Source organism: Haliaeetus albicilla, chromosome 18 (assembly GCF_947461875.1).
Source record: "Haliaeetus albicilla chromosome 18, bHalAlb1.1, whole genome shotgun sequence".
NCBI lineage: Eukaryota > Metazoa > Chordata > Aves > Accipitriformes > Accipitridae > Haliaeetus > Haliaeetus albicilla.
In genome coordinates, this window is record NC_091500.1 from 15,455,230 (window position 1) to 15,479,538 (window position 24,309).

At 43.6% G+C, this 24,309-nt stretch overlaps 1 protein-coding gene across 2 annotated transcripts in view; it reads right to left on the reverse strand.

The window, feature by feature from the left end:
- The window catches only part of LPIN1 (lipin 1), an 85,180-nt gene extending 61,217 nt beyond the window's left edge, over nucleotides 1-23,963 (reverse strand). The window contains exons 1-2 of one of the 2 annotated variants that reach the window (XM_069805782.1): nucleotides 23,749-23,963; nucleotides 447-503 (exon numbers count right to left, since the gene is read on the reverse strand). In XM_069805782.1, the coding sequence (XP_069661883.1) occupies nucleotides 447-503; nucleotides 23,749-23,838 (147 nt within the window). In that variant the 5' untranslated portion in view covers nucleotides 23,839-23,963. The remainder of the gene's footprint in view (nucleotides 1-446; nucleotides 504-23,748) is intronic. The other variant, XM_069805777.1, reaches the window with a different exon arrangement.
- Nucleotides 23,964-24,309: the final 346 nt, after the last annotated feature.

The window sequence follows — 24,309 nt, forward strand, 5'->3', positions numbered from 1 at the left end:
TCTGTCCAATTCATGGCTGTGTCCCAAGACCACCACCTCACAGATGTGGTCTAGCAGGGGTGTCTGGGCACGTTTTCCTTGGCTTGGGACAAGTCTCGCTTCTCACATTTGCCAGAGGTTTGCTGATTCTGTGCTTATTGCCCAAGTCAAGTGCCAAATTTCCAAATTTTTGTGGTGTTTCCATTCTTATCCTGCTAGTACTGGTCACACATGAGGGCCACCGGTTTCACAGAGCCACCCAACCTTTCACAGCAATAATAATACCACAGTGGACATATAGTAACAGTGTCCAAAGGGTGACACTTGGACATGTTGCGGTGGGTACCAGAAGGTGGACGAGAGTTAACCACTGCCTTACCCTGTTTTCACAATGACCCATGAGGCTTCAAGCTAGGCCTGCCCTAAGGCACTGGAATTAAAAAGCAAACGAACAATTAAATTCCTACATTTAGATTGCGAGTCCAGACGTTTCGAATCCAACTGGGATCTTTCATCAATGGGATCTGAAAGAAAAAAAGAATAATGAGGAATAATACAGTTAATTAACTATGCACAGAAGTTAATGTATCCAGGCCTCAATTATGGTCCTTGAAGCCCAGCTGCTCTAATGAATACCTCTCCTGTGACTCCATTGCCCTTGTGTCATCCTCACTTTTTATCTGTACTCTTTCCACCATCTCAGTTTTCAGGGTTTTTGCAGAAGGATTGAATCCTCTGCTAGTAGGATCTGTTTCATCAGCTGGAGAGAGCTTGGAAGCAGAAAATCCCTGTGAGCTCTGAAGAAGCATGGACCACAACAAGCTCTGTTTATTCTTTTGCAGGACGGGGATGCCAAATGCAAAGGACAGAGGCAGAGCTGAAATCCCCCTCTGCTACCTAGGGAAAAGATCTTTTCATATGGCAGCATCCCTAGATCTGTTCGTGGTACAGGAAGACCTCTAATACCCGGTAGGACAGGAAAAGGAATTCTGTAGGACAAGAAGAGCACATTTCAGCCCCTTTGAAGCAACCTAGAGTGCAGGGGCTGCATACCAGAGCCAGGACTTTATTCCCCAAGTAGTCCCCTACTGACAGGCAGCACAGGAGTCTCAACAGCATGGCTGCACTTTCAGAGTCAGAGCCCCAAAGCTGAGGTGGCACACAATTACTGTGACAACCTATTTCGGTATACGTAGAAGTAGGAGTGAATGGTGACTTCATGTTTAAAGAAGACACAGTTACAAGACACATTGAAATAAATTAATACCTAGTAAAAAGGGGAAGCTGCCAGTGTTGCTGGAGATGATGGGATTGATGTTTCAATTAAAAGGATAAGCTATTGAAGAGAAATTCTGTACTGCATTTTATACTATTTTTTATTCCATAGTGAAATTTTGTACTGAAAGGACTAATTCTACAGTATCGATAAATATGATGATATGAACAAATCATTTGAAAGATATCCCTTTGGTGTTTAGAAAAATTAACATTCAAACATGGCCAGGTTTGCTGGTGGTGTGTGTTCTGAAAACATTCATATTCCCTTATATTCAACTCTTAAAATTTTTCAAGCACAAATGCTCACCAGAAAAAAAACCAAACTCATTGTACTCTTTATCATTCTCAAGATATATGACACCCAGAATACTCTGTGGAGTCTTACTGAGCAAATAGAAAAGACATGAAATGATCCCTTTTCTGGACTTCCTCTCATTTAAATACAGCTAATGAAACAATAACAAATAAGGAGGAATCAGAAATAGAAAAACAAGCATTACAGAAATAAATTCACCCAGTTCTGGTAGGTGCAGTTCTTAAGGGTTCCACTAATGTTCATTACACTCACTCACACACTCTGTTATATGTATAATTAGAATAACATTTCGTGTGGGTGATGCAAAAGGTAAGTTTGGGGTGGCACCATCAGGAGAAGACAGTAGAGTTCTGGCACATAGCCCTTCTGTGTTCATGATAATACCTTGCACTTGAGCATTCCATTAGGGATTGCACCACACTATTCAAATACAATTTACCGAGTCTCTCAGCAACCTTATGGGCCAGGAGGTATTATTAATTCCATTTTTCAAATGAAGAAACTGAGATACACCCTGATTAAATGACTTACTCTGCATTACAAAGGAAGTCTAGCATCAGAATTAGAAACAGATCTCTTCCCATACGGCCCATTGTTTTAACAAGTCTATCCTTTCTATTCTGAGAAGCCGAATAAAAATATTGGCATTATTGCACCAATAATTAAATGAACAGAAATACTCTTGCAGGCTAAATTATTAATTGAAATATAGATGTATGTTGTATGCAAATGCTGGATTTAATATAATTATATTTTCCTGTTGCATGTGCCTGTTTGCGTTTAAGAGGGATCTTGCTGCTTTGTTGACCAAGATGGTGGCTTGAAGATATCATAGCAGTTGACTGTTCAGTGATAACACTAAATATTTTAGAACATGAAATATCACAGTTTCATCCTATTTTACACAGTCTGAGGTGTGGGTCTCAGTGTATGTCTTTAGTCTTTGCTGCTTTTGTAATTCTAGGAGCATTTCCACCTCCCGAGGGAGAGGTGCCAGCCCTGTCCATGTCTTGACCATGTAAGAAGGAAACTCAGATGTGCTGGCTGGATGTAGTGTTTGGGGAACAACTGGGTTCACTCCCTGGAAAATGCCTGCTCCACAGTTTGGCTGTAGCCTCCAGATTTCCCAAAGGAAATCAGCTGTGCAAAACAAGAACCAGTTAGGGTACTAATCTGCCACCTGTGCACACTGCTGGCTCTAGAATAGCTGCTTTGAGCCTGGAAGGAGCGGCTGTGAGGGCAGGCAGTATAATGGGAAGTGCCGCCTTCGTACTCCAAACATCAGGAACATGTTGGCAGAGTGTCTCAAGGGGGTTTTGTATTAATTCATCCCTTCTTCCTCTTTCCCCAGCCTTTGCAGTCTGGTCTGGAGCCCACTCAACTGAAAAACAGCTCAGATTAGTAGATTTATTTTCAAGTATCTATATTCATGAAAGGACTAAACTGACCCTCCCTCCTTCCCTCTCTCCTTTCCTCCCCTTCCTCCCTCCCTCCCTTCCTTCCCTTCTTCCTTCCCCTCTTTCTTTCTCCTCCTCTCTCCTTCTTTCCCTTGCTTTTATTCCCTCTTTCTCTCCCTCTCTCTTTCCTTTTCCTTCTTTCTTAAAACCAATCAAGGTTGGTTCTTAAAACCAATCTCAGAAACACAATAATAGGAACTGCCACAGAAAAACAGTACAGTTCATTAGCAGAGAAGTCAACATTGCGTTGCAACAGAGTTGGTAATTGTACAATAGTGCTGCTGCCGGTGCATTCAGTTCCTCTGAAAAACAGTGATCAGAGACAGTCCTGTAAAACATTCTTTGTGTACTGGTGTAACAACCACGCGACTCTCCAGGATCTCTGCCAGCAGTTTAAAAGTACAGTTAATGTTGCAGTTAAGTATTTGATCTTTAGGGTTGTCTAATCTCTGTTCCTGCTTGCATTTGAAAAACAACCCTAAGGAGCTTTCATTCAGTCCTGCAATTAATGGAAAAGTTTAGTATTTATTGAATTATATTTGTCCATTTTTTAGAGTGACTGTTATAAATCAACTGTCTGCCTTTCCTTTTCAGTAGGCTTGGAAATGCAAACTGACATGAGTAAAAATTATTTTAAAGCAGACACAATGCATCACATCTTTTCTTCAGCTGTGCCAGTTTCTGTAGTCACCCTGCTGACCTTAGAGAACAGAGCTAATGTAGGGAAAAGATGACCTTGCACTTAAGCTACTGAAATAGGACACAAGGGCTGTTCCTGTACAAGAAAACTAAACAGAGTCAAGGCACAGGCACAGGCACTGGGACACTCTGATCTGTGCCCTGACACTGGAAGAACAGCACATGGCACAGCTGCAGCCCCAGCCAGCTAGCAGCTCCCATCTTGGGAATGAGCACACAGCATTTCCAACAGGCATCTGAATGGGGCCAACTGGTTTTGAGGGTTGAAGGAGCTTAATAGCATGGAGGTGACTAGACCACGCCAGCTAGCATCAAAGTCGGAGGATGGGCACTGTCACTGTTCACTAGCACCAGTGTAGCCAAGAGATCCAGATCTCCTCTGGAGCTACCTGAGCTTTCTTCCTTCCAGGAGTGTGGACATATCACAAGCCCTGTTGCTCAGTTCTCCTGATGTCTAACAGGAATAATATCCTCCTAAGCTGTCAAGGTAAATTCATTAATATTCATAAGAACACTGTAACTTGCAGTGCAAAGCAAAATTTGCCTTTTGACCCCTAGAGAGGCTTTATGACCCTATCTTGGCCAGTCTGGCAGCATTAAGCCAACCTGTAGTTTTCCCAGCTAAATCTGAAGCGTTTAAGAATTAAGAGATTTCTTATAGCTGTTAGAAGATGGAATAAAACAAGAGGAGATTCAGAGATAACAGATATTATGGCATGATATCTGCAGGAGAACAGATTAGTCTATACTTCATACTCTCACTGGAGTGAAAAACATATCTTATATAAAAATATTGCAAAGAAAAATGAAAAGGTGGTAAACATAATCCATGTCTCCTTGGGAGAGATGGAGATGCAGTGAGCATGAAATGCAACAGGAAACATGTACGCATTAGGAAAACTTGACAGTACCAGGAGTAGGCAAGGTCTGGTATGGCTTGCCAGAAGAGGCTGAGATCTTTCAGAGCAGGCTGCACATGCATTTTTCAGACATGTTTTAATTATAATTGAATTTGCCTGTAGGCATAGAAATGGACCGGATGATCTCTGAGTCTCTTCCAGCCTTGCATTCTATTATTCTGTGGCAAAGTCACACAGCAGGATGAGGCTGCGCTTCCAGGACCTCTTTCCCAGCAATGAAATCTCACAGTGTAAAAAATTCAGAAACTAGTGGTGAAAACCCTGTTACATGAAATATTTTGAATCTGACTAAGAAAATAATGCAGAAATGAGTTGCAGGGAAGCGTGGCAGAGTAGCCAAGGGATGGGCTGGGTGACCTAAGAGGCTCTTCAATCTCAAACTTCCGACTCAATCTCACAACATCACCTGACTGGTGTTTAACTCATCACACTGATGCAACAGATGTTGTAAACAAAGTTACTCATTTGTGAATTACTCAGGTAATTAAAATCTGGTTCCTACAGTAATCATGCCTCTTAATGTAGTTAAGTACACACTGTATGTGTGCTTCGTTGCTGCTAATACCAGACAGAAACATACTATTTCTTCCCTTGAGGAGCGTCTGATTTTACAAAACAATTATGAGACCCACCTCTGATGCCCAGAGGTGACTTACATCTTCTCTGTGGTGTGGGTGTCTAGTGCAGAGCAGCTGATCTGTTCTTTCACAGAGACCCAGAGACAGTACCTTTGATGAGGGGATGCTGTCTCCACTACAGAGTGTCTTTTAAGCAACAAAGAGGAAGGAGGGCCACCTTCTTTTAAGATAAGATGACAATCCTAAATTCAGCAGATGACCAAATTACCTTTCTAAATGACCTAAAGAAAGAAAACCATTTCCTAGTATCTGGAATAGTCAGGTTTGACTGAGAACATTAAGTTTTCCTGGAGAGGTGTAACTAGAATCAGGTGAAGCTTGGGACATCAATAAATAATGTCAAAGAAATGTAACTACAGAGAGCTCTGTCAGAAACTGCAGTAGTGAGTTCCTAGTCAAACAGCCTGATGTCTTTACCCACCAAGCCAAAGAACTGCTGTCTACGTTTACTTTCTACAAGAAGGCTACCAAAATATAGCTGCTGGTCTGTAGGAGGCCACATGGGGGGCTACAGCACATGGAGATCAGCACAGTTTAAGTACTTCGCAATATGAAAACCATAGCCAAGCTTTATCATATGAAGTGGAGAAGGCCCAACAAGAAACCAGTTCGGCTTTATCACCTCACTCCAACTTGGCCTGCGCCATTGCTTTCAAGTAAAAGGAGCCATTATGCTCAAGCTTTTTGGTAGCTCTGGGGTCCCAAGGCATCACATGGAGAGAGAGGCACAGATAGAGGGTGGGAAGATCCCAGGCAGCTTGGAGCCTCCTTACTTGTGCAGCCCCCACAGCCTGCGTTGCTCCAGGGACAGCGTGGGAGCCAGGGCAGCTCCTGCAGTACGACCACAATGTTCTCCCTGCCCCTTTGCTGCTGAAAATAGGGATAGCTGTGTTTCACACTACCTCAAGTTCCTAAATGATTTTAAAATGCAGACATATGCTGAATGCTTTGCAATAATCCAGCCTCTAAATTAAAAACCTGAGAATATCCTGGCATTTCTGTCCAATCTTCTTGGCTAAGTGTCAGTGGGAGAAGAGGAACTGTTGGACTGCTGCAATCTGCAGCAGAGCCCAGACATGGTGGTTTGCTGACTACATTTGAAGCGAGTTTGAGTAAAGGTAAAAATAAGGACTGGAGGCGAAATGCTACACGGCAGTTAAACTACTTAGCCAGGCACCTCGTTGAGTACGTCCCAGCACTGGGTTAATGCACAAGACTCCAGTGCTGGTCTTTGAAATACACCCATCCAGCCTGGTGCCTTACATCAGGTCTGAATCCTTTCTGCTGAGCTCTTCCTATTTCTTAACCCCACATTAGTCACTCACTAATCAGAGAATTTAATCAGAGAATTATCAGCTGTTTATCTCAAATCTTATGACACATCTATTGACGGCTGATCAAGGCGGTTTCCTTGTCTCCACCAAACCATTCGGCTCGAGGAGCATGTTTGACAGCCGCCTCCGCTGCCTGACGTGATGGCCCCACCACAACGCCTGCTTCTTGCTTTTGGCAGGTGTTTTAATGACTGCAGTTAACACCGCACCTGGGAACGTTCCCCTTAGGAACTACCCCAGGCTACCAAAAGGCGTTTCATGAGGTGATGTTTCCACATCACCCGATCATCACGCCCTCCTTCGTGGCATCGGCCTTTCCAGACCCGGAGGCCTCCCGGCCCGCCCTCTCCTTCGCAGGGCAGCTTCCCCATCAGGCCTGGAAATGGGGGCTGCCAGCTGCGGCTCTCCCCCCCACCACTGAGGAAGGCCATGCAAGCCTTTCACCAGAGGAGGGTTAAAATGACTGCCTCCTCCTCACAGTTAGGGGCAGAAAGCTTGTGGGTAGTGGAGCTGCATGACTAGTGGTATCTGCGCCGTACGTGCCCTTGAACGTTGGGCTTAGCCCTGTGGGAAGCTTTGGGTCATCCAGACCCTCGCTGTTAAGTACAAGGCAGAGGAGTTCAGAGCTAGATCCGGCAGAATATGGGATTTGCACTGGTGAAGAATCGGGAGACTTTGGGGTTTTCGTGATAAATAGAGAACAGACCAAGCTGATGCCCGCCCTGTTGATACTCATTCTGAGACACCAGACACGTGCTTCGTTATGTACACAGAGGACCCTCAGCAGGAAAAAAAGGCAGGAGCTATTGAGAAGCTCTTGGCTTAGTTCAGACATATTCTGGTCAAACAGGTATGGCAGCGGGGCCAAACCCGGAGCAGTCTTGTTTACAGGCTTGAGAAACTGGGTTTGTGACACACGCTAGATCCTCAGGCTCTGCAGCGCGCAGAAGTACACAGGAATAAAAACTGCTATAACTGCTGTGCTGCTGCCTGCTCTTTAAATAACACCAGGCACAGTTAGTGTGTTTTCACTTGCTAGTAAATTTTGCCATAGGTCACATACAAATGCCTTATAGAAGCTTGAGGGGAGCTTTTCGAACGGACCATTTCCCTGATCCCGTTTGTTTTCTGTGTAAATCTGGGCACGAGTTTCAGGAGTGGGGATGGGGTTAGGAAGATGACAGGCACAAAACTGGGTGCTGTACACTGCAAAGCTGTATGAGCCTTTCGTGTTGTGAATTGAACCCTTTGTCCATTTGTCTAATGCAGCTGCCTCCATAGTGTGGCATAAAGGTCGCGGCAGCAGGTGGGGGGTAATGGTCACATCTGGGGCTGACCTTTACAAATCAGCTGGGCTTTATATTCTGTTTACTCACTGTGTTTGCTTGTAGACTTTTACTCAGAGGTCTTCCCTGTCAGTATGATAGCTGCAGGTGATGCTTCCCATTCCCCTGCCCATTGATTTGTGGTAAGCCTCCCGTTAAAATGCAGTTTATTCAGGGCAGGTTAAATTTTGCCATATAGGAAAGTTGCTTCAAGTCAGAACTGATATCTAAGTACTCATGTATAAGCTACCATCCAGAGTCAGCCAAGTGTACCAACAGAGTAATGTGCACGTCAAGTTTTAAGATACGGCTTCATGACAGGTTTGAAAGAGTGGTAACAAGCCTGCATTAAAGTGCAAGTGAATTAAAATATACTTGGGATTTTTTCTACTTTGTCCATCTAGGAAAAAAAAAATACAGATAGGTTTGCTATGATTCTTTCTCACCTTTCATGCAGGCAAATCTTACAGCCTCACATGCACATTACTAACTGCAGAAAAAATGTATCATTCTCTTATATGTAGTCTTCATAGTTTTTTAAAGGGATTTGCTAGCCAGAGCCTTTTAGGAAGTAAGTTTAGGTCATTTTGTGGAACATACGTATCTTTGTAATACAGAGAGGACAGACCTTGTGTCCTAAGATCAGATTTCTGGAGTGGAAACAGCAGGAGAAGAACAATCCTACATCTGAGGGGTGGGTCAGGAAGTTTGGAAACTTCCATTGTGGCTGGCACTGTTGCAGGCTTTCTGTGCTCTGCTGCGCAACCCAGCTAACCTCACTCTTCTTCTGTTTTTTAAATATAAAATAGAGAAAAAAGTATCAGCCTCAGACTACTGTTATGAAACTGAATTTCTCAATGTTCACAAAGGTTCTGAGTTCCTTGGGTGAGTACACAGGGCTCACATGTAGTAAAGACTACGTGTATGTAAAAGTAAACACAAATTTGTAAATAGACTTTGGAAGCAGTTCCCTGCTGGATTTTATCCAGGAGTTCAGAAAATAAAGAGGAGGGGAAAGCTAAGTGTGCCTTTCATTGCACGTGATTTGTTTTTCTCACTAACGCTACACACTGTTCTGGACTACTTCTAGGAAGAAGGAGGCAGTCATAAAAACCAATCAAAATACGCTACAACTTTGCTGACTAGGAGATAAACAGCACATGCAGAACAGGAAGCTTTTGACTCAAATTCTTGGGCAGAAGCATCACAGAATGCAATGGGGCAGGAGCGTATTATTCCTGCAGTGCAAGTTTAGTATTTGTTCATATAGAAAGCTTTAAAAGTCTTTAGAAATATTGTAAAACATGTTAATAATCCCTTAGGTTTAACTGGGCTTTAATTAATATTAAAATAATTGGATTGGCTTTGAAATTCTTCCACCATGTAACAATATCACACTTTTAAGAGGTTCCCTGCCTTTCCTCCTACTTCCCTTAGTATTTTGCCTAAACCAGGCTCAGTGGCCTGGCATCTATTGCTCTCTTTTGTTATATGTCATACAGGTTTTCTCCAGGCAGTGCAATGTTACGGGTGAAGCTTTACAGATCCCCGGCTGTAAAGAATGCAGTTTATGTCACCAGCAGATGCTCCACACAGGGCTGGCTGACCCAGAAGAATAGAGCAACAGGTTTACACTCCTGAAGATGCCATTGCTGCTAGGCTGGTGGTAAAGCACTGCCAGATTGATACAGCAACAACCAGGTTGCCCTCAGGAATGCTTTGGGACTCTGTTTTTTGGATTTGTAGTTTAAGAACAATTTAGACAGAATGGTCTCAAGACCTGTGCCACAAATCTCCCCCAGCATCCAGCAACATGGCTGAGGACATCAGAGATCCACCTCTGTCAGTGGAGGATCCTGACTGGTGTTTCTGCTACCTACACAGTGCTGGTTTTCCCCAGAAGTTAAATCCAGGGAACATTCAAAGCTCAATTTTGTGAATCATTTATTAAGTCAGACTTTAAAGATACTCCTGCATTCAGATGGATGAAGGATTATTAACTACTCTGTGAAAAAGTAACACCTCCTGATACTCCCAACTGGCAGGGTCCATTTTTAAATTAACTTCAGGAAGTTAATTCAGGAAGATTAGGAAATCAGCAAAAAGTGAGATAGTGACAAGAGAAAATCTGTTCACTGTAGCAGGCTCCAGCATATTTACTTGTTTCCTCTTCATTATGCAATGTCCTTAATGTAATTATTCCTATGTGAAGGGATTCCTGCAGAGAGCAAGCACATAGGTCCAGCTGTTCTTGTTTTGCTTGAGGTGCCAACACAGGGCTACAACTTTTCAGAGCCTTTCTCACCCAGGTCACAGTTTTCATTATATGGCATCAGTTGAGTAGAAAGATGTCCTGCCTCTGGGCTGGTGTCCTGGTTTCAGCTGGGGTAGAGTTAATTTTCTTTCTAGTAGCTGGTATAGTGTTATGGTTTGGGTTCAGTGTGAGAAGAATGTTGATAACATATTGATGTTTTCAGTTGTTGCTGAGTAGTGTTTAGACTAAGTCAAGGATTTTTCAGCTTCTCATGCCCAGCCAGCAAGAAGGCTGGAGGGACACAAGACGTTGGGAGGGGACACAGCCAGGACAGCTGACCCAAACTGGCCAAAGGGGTATTCCATACCATGTGATGTCATGCCCAGTATATAAACCGGGGGGAGTTGGCATGGGGAAGATTGCTGCTCAGGAACTAACTGGGCATCAGTCAGCGAGTGGTAAGCAATTGCATTGTGCATCACTTGTTTTATATATTCCAATCCTTTTATTAGTATTGTCATTTTATTATTATTATTATCGTTATTAGTTTCTTCCTTTCTGTTCTATTAAACTGTTCTTATCTCAACCCACAAGTTTTACTTTTTTTTTTCCCCCGATTCTCTCCCTCATCCCACTGCGGGGGAGTGAATGAGCAGCTGCGTGGTGCTTAGTTGACGGCTGGGGTTAAACCACAACAGTTGGTTTGTTAGTGTTAGTGTTAGTGAGATAGCATTAGATTTGGAGTCTCCATGGTATACAATGCAAAGGTGTTTAATGTAAGAACCCTCCTATATTCAGCCCAGATGTACCTATCTGCCTTTAAGGACAGAGACTGACTTGCCTGACTTCAAGGCAACCTTTTTTAAGTGGGACCATATCCTGGGGCTGCCTCTCTTACCTTAGACGTCCATAACAAAGATGGTTACGTCTGGATTCCCTGTCTAACCTACAGGAAGTGTAGCATTGCTAGAGCATGATCCATCTGAGCTACCTTAAGATGGCACGACATAGAGCACTCAAATACAACCTGTTTTCTGTAAATGGACCTCTGGCCTGTCTTGGGAAGACCATTTCCATAATCTTCTGCTATTCTTTTTCCTTTATATTTTTCACCCTTTTCCTCCACAGGATAGATTGCTTTTGTACCTTGCCTAAAGCATACTGCTTCCATCAGAGGTTGCAGCTCCATGAAACAGTCAACTTTTCTTCAGCAAAGCTCTCATGGGCAATGGAGAAGTGAAAGCAAATGCAAATACATCCTGAAAATCAGAACAGAAGTCAAAAGAGCTTCATTTTTGTCACTATTAAGGTATCCTAGGGTTTACAAGGGAAAAGAACATGCATTAAGACTCACATTTTATACTGCTGTTTGCTGGCCTTCAGCAGTGCTTAGAAGCTTTAATTGTGCCCACTTTGCCACACACTGTACAGGGACAAAATGAAAATGTTGTGCCACTGTCTCTCTTTTGCGCAATCCTCCCTAATTTAAGAAAGTGAAGGATTTCCAAATATTAGCATTCAAAAGTCGGGTCAGTCATTCACTGTCTGCTGCTTGTCACCAGCTTTATTAATATAATAAGGAATAAGACATCATTAATGTAGGCAGCGTAGGAGGAGCTGAAAAGTTTGCTTGATGTGTACAGCAGGGTGAGGAATGTGCTGCCCAGCTGCCTCAAGAAGGCCAGTGAGTGGTCAGGAGGTATGTCTGCTCCAGCACTCCCAATGTCCTGGTTTCAGGGATTCTTGTCTGGGGATTTATAAAGGCCTTTTATAAAGCAGATAATAAACCACTAGCGTTACCAAGCAAATAAGGCCACTGTTTTTCAATAGCTGTGAACTAGCACAAGCCAGTTAAAGTGAAGAACTGCCTCTCCCATGTGTAACCGTCGCACAGATGCCCAGTGAGTAGCAGCTTCCCTAACCTTAGCCAAAACCTAAGCGAGCTTACAGTTCCCTCTGTAGGCAGTGGAGAGGTAGAGACGATTTCAAGGACTGATTTACTCCAACGGGATTGTTGCTTTTGGATTGCAGAAGCAAATCCTTCTGTGTGTTTGAACGAACCCTCCCTTTCCATTGAACACAAATGCGGTAAAAAAACCTGCAGCATCATATTGTGCTCCATCCGACATGGGTGGAGACAAAATGAGTCCATGGAAAAGCAGGAGGTGGAAGCCCCAGGGAACCTGTGGGAATCCCTGGAGCAGCTGAGACTAAGGATCCTTCCCAGATGCCATGCAAGGAAGAGCCAAAGTTGGATGCCTCTGACCTTTGGCAGCCCTTCTCAGTGGAGGGTGAAGGCTGCCTCCAGCTCCTGCCAAAAGCTAAGGGCAAGCATTGCTGGGCTGGATGCAGCTCAGCTCTTGCATACATCTTACATGGGTGCTCTGTGGAAGGCAAACCTTTTCCCCACCAGCCAGTGCCCCCATCCCTCTGGATCTGTCATTCCCTCACCCACCAACTCCGCTTCACTCTCGCCATTAACCCCCCATCTCTTCCCAGCCTTTCTTCCAAACCTGCCTCTGTCACCACAGGCTATCCCACTAGTAGTCCTTTCTTACTTACAGGCTACAGGAAAAGTGCCCAGCCCATACAAAAGCTAAATATCTGGGTCTGCAATAAGCACTGGGTTAATACTTAGTCCAGAACATTTTCATAGTGCCTCATCCATCGCAGAAACTTTGCTCTCTTACCCAGCTGCCCAGAACTGCTGAGAAAACTGAGTAGGGAAACTTGACCATTGCCTCTCCTGCTGCACTAACCTGTCACCCATTAGGCACATGCTGCCTGCAGGAAATTAGACACCTGCTTCGGTCTTCTTGCAGTCATTAAGGGTTGGTGTAGTATGTCTGCCAAACCCCTATTAATAAACCACCTTTTTGTCTGTTGCAGAATTATGCCAAGATAAAATGCCATTCCCCTTCTACCACTCGTTGTCTTTGTGTTTCACAGGTCCTAACAGAGCTTTATTTTCTGTACCATTTCCTGATCTACTGATATTTGTGCAGCTCTTACAAGAGGAGGAAGAATATAAAAAATCAGTAAACTAGTCACATAAATAAGAGTTACAGGAAACTACTTGTTCTCAGCTATACCGTTAGGGCCTGACTATCCACAACCTACCCTGCCCTAGGGGGAAAAGAGAGAGAGAGAGAAAGTATATTAAATCTGAGCAAAATGTAAGCTCTATGGCACAGTTTATATCCAAACATGTTGCTGCAGAAATGTTCTGTGGCCATCTTCATGGGCTCCTACTTTACAAGTCTAACACAGCTGCTGGAGGGAAGCAGAAGGGAGAGATGAAATGAAAAATAAAGCAAACTTCCTTCTTCCGTCATTTAAACTCCCTTCACTTAATGTTACTTTTTACATAGGAGGGGGAGAAAAAGTATTATTGTGTTTATAATCTGTTTGTTAAATGCATTACCCCTCTCATATACAGCACAGCCTCCATGAATCTCAAAGTATATAACAAAAGATGTTATTAGCATAATCCCCTTTTAACAGATGGAGCAACTGAGAAAGTTGCAGTGGATTATTGAAACTCATCCAGCAGCACAAGGGAAAATAGCTTTGTCATCCTGTCTCAGGCCAGCACTGCATTGATTAGACCAAGAGCTACAGGTCATTTCTCAATCTTAGCTGAGAGTCAAGTCTTACTTAACTTATATTCAAGTTTTGGCCTCCATTGCACACACAACATAAAATTTCCAGGGGAAGGGATTTATGAGTACGCAAACATTTTTACCAAAGGTCATGTCTGTATTGCTTTAAATTAGCTCATTTGCAATGACTGTTGCATTTCCAGTGACCTTCCAAAAAATGCCAGGACTCGGCCAGTGAATCCAATTTAACTAATGATACAGAGACAAAGGACAATTAAATACCTATGGGAAAACTCTCCTTCAGGTTTAATCTGTTTTATTTTAAATTAGGCTAATACAAATTAAGGAAACTGTTGTTTTTCAGGAGAGTTTTCATACAAATATTTCTTGCAATTTATTTATTTATTAAAGAGTATATTTCCATTTAATTTCCTAAGTGCCCCTTTTCAGGAAAGCCCCCCTGCAGATGCCTTTGAATCATAAAAACCTCTAAGCAAAAGCTGGCAGACTGGAAGTGCTCAGACATTTATGATGAAAGGAGACCCCCCTAAACTCTAGAGATTTCTCAGATATATTTACCACGATGGAAATCCCACAAAGCCCCAACTTATACCTCTGCCTCATGTTTCTCTGCCTTCAAGCATCCAAGAAATGATGAGTCCATGGGATCCTAAAATACTTAGGAAAAGATAGGGCAATCCATCATGATTTCCAGATTTTAAAGGAAAATTAATGGCTTTATTAGCAAAGCTATGCAGAGCTCCTAATTGTTTGTGTAAGTAAAAACCTTGAGATGCTTGATGATCTATTACTTGCTTTCTAAAAGGTCATCTCCATCCTGTAGCAGACTGCTATATGGAGGATATTAGCATCAAAGCTTTACTACATGCAGAGGGTGAGCAAAGAAAATGGTGCATTATACCCCAGCATAATACAGAAAAAACCACCTCTGAGATGTAAAATGCTGATGTAAAGGTAAGTAAATGAAAAACTTTCATACTGGTTAGCAGGTATACAAAATATCTGGATGTAAGGATACATACAGATTAATTAACCTTTTTTTTTTTTAAAGGATGCATCCAATTTAATTGACCATGCTCGCTGCAGGCTGTTACTTACCACATTGCCTCATTTCTAACAAGAGGAAGATAAATTCCAGGCATTAGCCATAAATAATGTGTGTGACCACTGGAGGTCACTTTTGATTTAGAAATCCTCCACTTTAGAGGCCTTTTGGAAGCAATACAACTGCAAAAGCAGAAAGGAGCACAACTGGGGTTTGCAACTTATTCATGAAAATTCATTGAAAAATATGTATTTCATTTTAAGGTATTTTGTAGCTCAGAAGGGCTTCAGGGAATTCTAGCAAATTGTCTTCATGAAACGGTTATTTTCACTAAATTTTTTCCATATTACAGAATTTGCAATGTGGCTATTTTGGTCTGATAGACAATACCATTAATAAATCAATGAATTGAAGCAGCAACTATAGGATTTGTTTGGAATGAAAAAGAACATCTTTTCTGTCTTTGTGACTCTGCAGACACATTACTGGCTCTGCATTTAAAGGAAGAAAATGTTAAAAAAATTCACCTGATCCATGGATCAGATATCTACCACTTAGCTCAAAGGCTCCAAGTTTCCAGCTTTTGCCACTGAAGAAGTGAAGAAGGAGCAAAGAAAAGTAGCAATACTCTGTGTACTGGATTAATTTCTAGACTAATCCTGCAAAATCTTACTCCTCTGAGGGATCATCCTTAGATGACTGATACAATTGACTTCGGAGGGAGATTGTATCTGAATACAGATTCAGATCTTGTAAACCTGTAAAAAGGTTTTTTTAGACCAGCTGCCCATGTTCAGCCTCTTTCTTTTTGCAGTTTTTTCTTGTTTGCTCAGGTCCTGATGAAAGGGGGCTGCTTCCTGGCCTCTCTTGCTTGGGAGCAGCCATGCAATCCCTTGGCCCCATCTCTGTTGGGCAAAGGACAATTTGCTCATCCATTATAGCAGTGCATTTCAGCAGCGATGCCACAAACCCAGCATTACTTCAAGATCAGACCAAGGCTTTTGCGAAATTCAGAAGACAGAAGGGAAAAAAGGAAGAGAGGGCAAGAGAATATAGAAACCACATAAATTCTTCCATCAAGTATTTTCTTCCTGGCCTTTCTGAAGGAAGGATCAAGGACTTATTGTGGATGGGCATGTCTCCATTGCCTAGTAACAGTTCAATGTAGTGCCTGCTGTGTTCGTGTAAATGATTGCTCTTTTGTGCTGTGGTCTGTGGTTTTGATGATGAACTTCCTGTGAGACTGTAAGGATAAAAATCACAGCTTGCCACTTGTTGAAGATTTAAAGAGCTATAACTTCTAAGTGGTACTACTGAGGGATAAACAGACTCTTGACTCCTGCCTCCAAGCACCATGGCAGTGCCGCAGAATTTCAGTTGCTGAAACCTATACAAAACTCACGTGCAAGCACACAAAATTCCTGCCCGTCAGGGGAGTCTCAGGCCCTGACAGGCTGCAATGCAAAGAAGCTCTGCAAAGCTGACCGGAGACTCTCCTTTGCTGTCAGCTTTGCAGGGAAACCATCCCAATACAGCAACGATGGGCAGTGGCACAGGCATACAGAGAGCTTGAGGATGGCGGTGAAGGTACCAGCTCCAGCTGGAACAATACAGAGCATAGGTTAAAGGAGAAACAGTTTCAGGAACTTCTTTTTTCTCTCTGCATTCATATATATGACATTATACTGGTAAATTTTTATAAAAATAGCAGCTGATTTTCCTGTGAGGGTGCCTACTGGTCCCAAAAGAGAGAAAATTAATTCTGAGGATGGTCTTGGGGTCACTTTCCCTCCTCATTTCATGAACTCCAATCCCAGGTGGAATGTTCCTCAGTTCTAATTCACCATGCATTTAAACTGGGAGGGGGGGCTTGAGCTGTAAGGCAGCGTGCCCTGTCATGATGGGCATGTGCAAGGCTTTGCAGTAAAATGTGCCCTTTTCTTCATGCTGCACCTTTACTCCACAGGCAAGCACAGCTTTGCTTTCCGTTCCCATGCTCACTTCCATGCCTGTCTCTAGCCCTCGACATATGCAACTTCATTTGCAATTTCTTAATCATTTGTAGCTCTGTAAAAGCAATGAGATCCACAACACCATTTGCTCCCATTTCCTTAACACCAGCCCCACCCTTATAATATAATTTCAGCAAAGTAGAAGACAGTTCTGCATTTCCTGAATCATTTTGCCATGAACGGTCTTCTCCGATAATGCTCCCAGCTTGTGCCCATTAAAACCAGAGGCTGCATGTTCTGGGATGCCATCGTGATGGTCCCTTTTCATGCGCATCCCTTTATGGCACCTCCGATCTCATGGCTCCCTGGGTGACGGTGGTGGGAAACACTCAGCTGATTAGAGCCCAGCCCTTATCTGCTAGTTGATTTGGAGTAGAAGCTCTTTGGGAACCTGCAGTGGAAGCGCCAGACTTCTGCTGCTTTTCAGGAAGATTTTTCTTATCTCCCGGAGACAGGGGACTTTTTAAGTGGAAAAAAGTTTTAACCTTTGCCATGACTGGTAAGAGCTTGATAAATTTTTGAACGCGGACGTCTGAAAGTGGGTAGCAGGAAACAGATATGTATCACTGCTTTCAAAAATCTCAGATTTTAAGGCAGCCCTGTCTCTTGCGAGATGTGTTTGTGCTTTCTGCCTCTTTGGACTGGGTTTTTCTCATGTGCTCCATGTTTAGGAGTGTTTTGCAATTGCAGCCTAGATCTTAGTGTAGGTTTTGCTTAGCCACTCGGTCAGGGCTGCTGAAGCTCACCCCTGGGCTGACCAGTCCTTAGGCTGTGGCCTTGATGTGGTGCAAACTCCTGCTCCAGGTGAGATTCAGCTGTCACAGACCACTACGAGGAGTAGAGAGTCAGAAACAGAGAGGTTAACGCTCTCTTTGCATTTACGGCAGCATAAGATAAATAAGTGTTATTAAAGCATTAATCATCGTGCAAAGAAAGGTTATCATGCAAAGGCAGCGTAGGCGACAGGAACTGGGGGGCGAAGCAGCTGACAGCCTTGATACTATTTGCCTACCACTTACTGCCCTCACAGCCTTTTGTCCCCATGGACCAAGCTGAACTTTCAAACCTATATTAAGACAGGGCAGGCTCTCTGAGACATGATCCGCAGATACAGAAGGATTGCTGACCTCCAGCAATCTGCTCTAAATAAAATGCAAAAGGACTCAGTCTCTGGTCAGCTCCCCAGAATGGTGCTCTGGGAGCTCCAGGGTGAACCACAGGGAAGGGTCCGGGTTCAAATTACTGTTTGTTTTTTCAGTAGGTGGGAAGGCAGCACATGTGCTTGATGCTGAAGGAAAGCAGATCTGCAGTGAATACCTTTGAGACGTATTTACCCTTGCAAAAATACATCCTCCGGTTGCTGCAGTGTCAGCCCTCCGAAACGGGAGCAAGGGGCTGCAACCAGGCAGCACCTGCTCCCCAGGCTGCAGCTGCTGACCTGCCAGGCACAGTGGGGTAAGGCCACCGTGGGGGAAAGAAGCTCTTGTCTCTGAAAAGCCTGAGGTCTGCTCAGCAGATGGCTGCAAAAAGGCCCACCAAAGTCAAACAGAACAAGAGTCCACACCGTGCACCCTGTGCGTAGGGCTGTAGTGGAATCCTTGTGCCTGAAGTGGTACAGATCAGCCACAGGTCAGGAAGCCAAGGGGAGTCAGGCCCCGTGTGAGAGATCCTTCACTGGGGAAGGTCCATGGGATGGGGCAGTCCCAGAGCCCAGACCATTCCCATCTGTGGGGACAGCTGGGAACTCTCCTGCTGTCAGAGTGGCCGGGGACACCCTTTCTGTAAAGTGCGGGACACTCGAGGTGACTGCAGCCCGCAGGTAAATGGGCTCTGACCTCGGGCTGGGCTGAGCCGGCACAGCATCGATGGGGCGAGAGCAGCCTCTGGCCCTAGCCCCCTCCTTCCAATTTACGGAGGATTACATTTTTCTTGCAGGAAGTCTCATAGTGAGAAACACGCAGGTGTTTTTAGCTTTCCAGAGAAACTGATGCTAATTAAATTGTTATCCCCACTGGAATTTGGTAAATCCAGGACTGCCTGCAGCCCTGGAGAAATGACAGTGTTTTATCAATGACCCAGTGGTTTGGCCTGGGACTGGGCAGAGACTGATAGAAACGTGCCCTTGAGAAGCCAAGCCAGTCCCTCTCCCATGGCAGCACCAACTGCAGCTGTAGCGCTGGCAGCAGATGGCAACTTAATTGCAGCAAGACTTCGCATTTCTATAAGGCTTGATCCCAGAGGATCTTGAAATACAATATAAGCTTCAGGTTAAATTAAGCTAAAAAAGTTGGGGGGAGGAGGGAAATGAAGGTTAGTTTTCAAGTGTGCCCATTTACTTGGAGTACCCAGTACAAGCAGCTCAGGGGGGATTTTCACAGATGCTCAGCGCTTGCAGTTCAGGTGAAATTTGTAGAAATTCCTCTGAACGTGAAGGTATCGAGCTGGGATCTCAGAGCAGAGCTACCTACAATAAGTGGAAACACTGGAAAATAAAACCTGAATTTTGCCTAGGGCCATATGGGAAGTTTGTATTTGATTCAGGTATTTGCACACATGTCCTTGTGTCTGCTATGCTTTGACAGGCCAAGTCCTGCTCTAAAATTTGGTGATAATGAGGGTGGATGAGTACTTTCAATGTCCCTCCTAGATATTTCTGTAATTAAATGTGAACAGCATGGACATCACCTGTTAGCTAAGCTACACAGCCCATGGTATTTTATTACTTATCAGGTTAAAAAAGAAATCTTTATGGGGTCAAATTGAAAGAAACACCACCATGTGGAGAGCTTGGAGATGTTTTAATAATACTCTCTTTTCTCCAGTGTGGGGGTTTTTTTGCTAAATATGTTACTGGTTTTCAATGCCTACTGCAAAGTGTAACTCAGAAAATCCCCCCATGGCTCAGCCACTGGGGCTGCTGGAGGACAGAGCAGGAGGGCAGCAATGCCCAGGGATGCTGGGGGGCAAGTCAGGCCAGGCACCATGTCTCCATCCGAGATATTCCCATCGCCCTGCTGAATATGATTGCTCTTTGCCTCAGGCTGGAGGAGCAGAAACATTCTCCACACATGGCCCAGCAGTGGCCATTTTGGGCAATATTTGGTTAGAAGAGAAGCTCCACAGCCACTCTGGGACCCCTCTGTCCCAGCTGGTGTCTCTCCCTGGAAAGCAGGCAGCCGCACAGCCCGATGTCTCTCCCCCAGAGCATCTCCCCACCCATCCTTCACTGGCAAGACAGCTGCCTGCCCCAGAGCACAGGGGATTTCAAGCACATTCTTAAAAACAAAATAACTGACTGAACTGGTGAAACAATGAAAAAGCTGGAATCCAAAGAAACTAATCACTGGAATAAAGAGCCTTCCTCCACATCCCCGCCACCAGCCTCATCCCCGCACATCACGCTCGCGCCCAGCTGCCAACAGCAGGTGACACAAGTCCAGCTGCCACCACCTGCCCCACATGTGCCTGTCCCCAACACAAAACGGGAAATCATGTTTCCGTGCCCAGCACACAGATGTCCCGACCACGGCACCCTTTCGCTGCTGCTGTTACTTATGGCCTGGCTTGGCTTTTTGGCATTGTGTGGGCACAAGCCATAGTGGCTCCACCACCTCGCTGGGTTGCCCCAGCAGAGCGAACGGGGCAGCATGGGGCCACCACACAACGCAGCAGTGTCCGACCACTGGGACCAGGGTGAGCATGGTTTCAGGGAGGCACAGGTGAGTGCAGGAATGGTCCCAGCCTTCTCCAGCTCCCCAGCCCTTCTCGTTTGGCAAATATGCTCAAATGGAGTTGCCAGTGCCAGCCCTACGCTAATGGTGAGGCTGGGACGAGTTCCTTGCCAGTAACACATGGCCCAGCTTGTCAGACACTTGCAGACACTGTCACTGTGTGCAGGTTGGTAGAGTCTGATACACAGGGTTTGTCACCAGTGGGAAGAGGGGAGTGGGGCAGAGCCAGCCTTGTCAAAATGCTGGTGGCAGAGCACTGCCATATTTGACTCCTCCATCACAGCCAGACCATTCCTCCGAGGTGGACATGTTGTCTTCTACCCTCTTTCTGTATATCATGAACTTCTCACCTCCCCAGCCATCACCTCCTCCTGCCTTTGCAGGGTGCAACATGGGGATATTGCCAGTACAGTGCTTTCAGGCAGCAGGGATGGACTGGGGAGAAAGCTAGCCAGAACTGGGAAATAAGTTCTTCCCAACACAAGAGCACTATAGCATACAGCAGCCTCTCCCCAATTTAGATATGGGCTAAACTGGTGCAAGAATGGGCTAGAGGTATCCACATTTTCATTATCCATACAAAGTTGTGGCAATGCACTATAACAATTGCAGAGGATTTATGATTATCTTACTTTCACAGCAGTTGTAGAAAGGCAAATACTTAAGGGTAGCATAACTGAGATAGTCCAGCAGCAACCTGGGCTTCAGGTCACACCGCTATGGTAGAGTCCTCCCTTCCGAACATTCCCATTTCCAACAACACAGGTTAGTCACAATTTTCTATTTAAACTTCACATGCCGTCACATTGCCAATGACTGGTCAAAAGTGGAAAAGAAACTGAACTGATTATGCAGTTTTGAATGTAATTTTTTTCTTGCTGCTTAATTTGTGTAGTTACCATAAAGCTGTCATCCTAAGTATCTTTCTGTTTCAAGTCTAAGGGCACGTCTGTTTAAATTCTAGCACCACCATCCCCACTGTGTTATATCAGCTTCTCTCAGTGGTGCGTAATTTATTTGTTATTTTTTTCTTTATTCCTCCACTGAAAAGGACAGAAGTGTACAATCTCATTCATATCCTTAGGGAAAGAAAATGTCTGTATTAAATCATATTTGTGTGATCCTCTTGCAACATCATGGTAAATCAAGGGAAGTGTTTTGAGGTCTAGATGCTTCTAAAAACAAATTTTTGCTTCTGGAAGCATGTAATTTTTTAATTACATGCTACATGTCAAAGCCTGGGGCTTATACATTTATCTCTGCATACCTAGGGAATCGTTTTATCGAAGAGCTGTCTATTATGAGCTTTTAATATTCTCACATATATGTATTCCGTCATCCTCTCCAAGGACCACAATTTTCTCTGTACTCTATAATACACTGACACGCAGAAGCACTTCAGTAAATCTATGGAGGCAAATGGTCCTTCTTTTCTGAAGTCCTTAGCAGAAGTCCAGAGTCAGCAACTCCTAAAGGCCAATAGCAATAGTTTCAAACGATCTATCAGAAATCCAATATGCTTTATATGCTGAATATCACTATTTATTTAACTTGTAATGAAACTTACACATTTGTTGCAGAACAGATTGTTCTACGGAGCAGTGGGATCCATGATTTCCCTTGGTAATTTAAGAGACTTGCATGTGAAGAAAATTCCCAGAAGGAAACTTAAGCTAAACTACACATCATACAAATGCAATAGTCAAAATGTTGTGTAGGATTGATAGCCAGAAAGCCACTGATGTTTGAAGTTTAAAAAAAAAAAATTGAAAATCCCTGCTGCCTTTGTTTATATTCAAGAGTTTGGTTTATATTGAATGTGGTTTAGATGTTCCTTAGCACTCCAGCCATCAGCTAACTCTTCAGTACCTACCTCTGCACACCCAGACTCTATTCTGCTCAGCCTGTAGGGGATTTTCAGTGGAAACAGGAAGTTTCCACTTAAATTTAATTAAGAAATTGACATCTATAAATTATCTTCCTACCCATCAAAAATAGACATTCACCAACACACACACACATTGTTGCTCACCAGGAAACCTGTGTCCTGATAGTGAGAACAACTGGCACTCCTTTTCATCCTCCCTGCATGTTCCTCCAAAGATGAGACTATTTTAAGTCCACATTCCTATCATCAGCTAAGCCAATTTATTTTGTGCCTTTTACCTTCAAAAAGCAATTGTCTCTGATAAGTCCTTGGGTATCTGCAGAAAATATCAGTTCCATGCTTACACACACCTTCATGCCTGACCACAAACACTTAGAAACCATTTCATACATTGACATTTTGAGAAAAATCATAGATATGTATGTCTATAAAAAGATATGGAAATTTAAGGTTATGAAATGAAACCATAAATACTAATTTCAAGACATATAATTGTTTTTTAAACACTTTAATGCTTTTTTTTTAAGTAATTGAAAGCCTTGGTTGTACACCCTCCAACCCCCACCCCCACCTTTTCCTGAAACTTGGAGAATTCCCAGACCATCAGTAGAGCTGTTCCTACTTCCATTCGAAGCCATTTTCGAGAGAATGCATCCTCTCTCTTTCCATCAGAAAACCGTACTGACCCACATCCTCTCTAGCAGCATTAGGCATCACACCCAGATCTTAAAACACAGGACCATGCAACCACTGTTAGTGGGCCAGCAGTGCAGATGATTGTCTTTCATTAAGGCAGCTTCTATCTTACTAAAAAAATTATAGCAAGACATTTCTGTGTTTGCAATAGGGGTCTCACTGGCTCTTTGCTTAGTTCAGACCTTCAGAGCAAACATTTACACTATTGTTTACATCATTTTCCCTCCATTGTACCTAAAAGGTATCTTTCAACAGTGCTGCTTTACACGGCCACTGAGACAGCAAAGCAAACAGTACAGAATCAGCCAGGTTTTCTTGTAGCGTCTGACATACACGACTGAAGCAAAAGAAGGTTTTCCCCATTCATATTTTTTTAAAATGTCCACAGATAGAACTGGAACAGACAATCTAACCATTAATGAAACACAAACTTCAACAGAAGAGTAAAAAAGCTGATGATACTCAGCTCTGTCTAGGTTCACACAGCACAGCTTGTTACTTTTTTCCAGAGCTTTAAGTGTTATTTATGTAACCTTAGGGCATAAGCTCTTACCCAAGACCAAGGGGAGCCCGTGAGGGTCTCTGGCTGGTCTTCCTCCTCAGACGATATCCTGAGCTGATAATTTTCCCCCATTCTTTGCATATGCTACTAAAACCACTCTCGGTTTTGGCCATATACAAAAATGCTGCCTTCAGGTTTTAGCTGTTGACAACAAAGCTCCAGAGAATATAATTTCCCAGTGATCATGTTTGCTTGCTAATTTTACCTGCTGAAGTTCTTGGAAGCAGTCAGAGCAAGAAACCTGAGCTCAGTAAACCAGAGCACACTTTCCTTGCAACTGAATCCTCAAGTATCCTAATTAAGTCATAAGGTTCAGTGAAAAATTAGAGCCTGACAAACACAAATTCACTTCCAAGCAGTTAGTATCCTTACTTTCATATGAGATTTTTATGGTCAGACACTTTGCCAAGTTATAAATTCTGTGAACAGAATATAAGGAATTTTCACTGCCAACATTTTACTACCATCATCAATCATATTTTGTACGGATTTTAATGGTTTAATTTTGTTTTCAAGACGGCTTCTTAATGTCAAAATATAATTCTGCCTTTC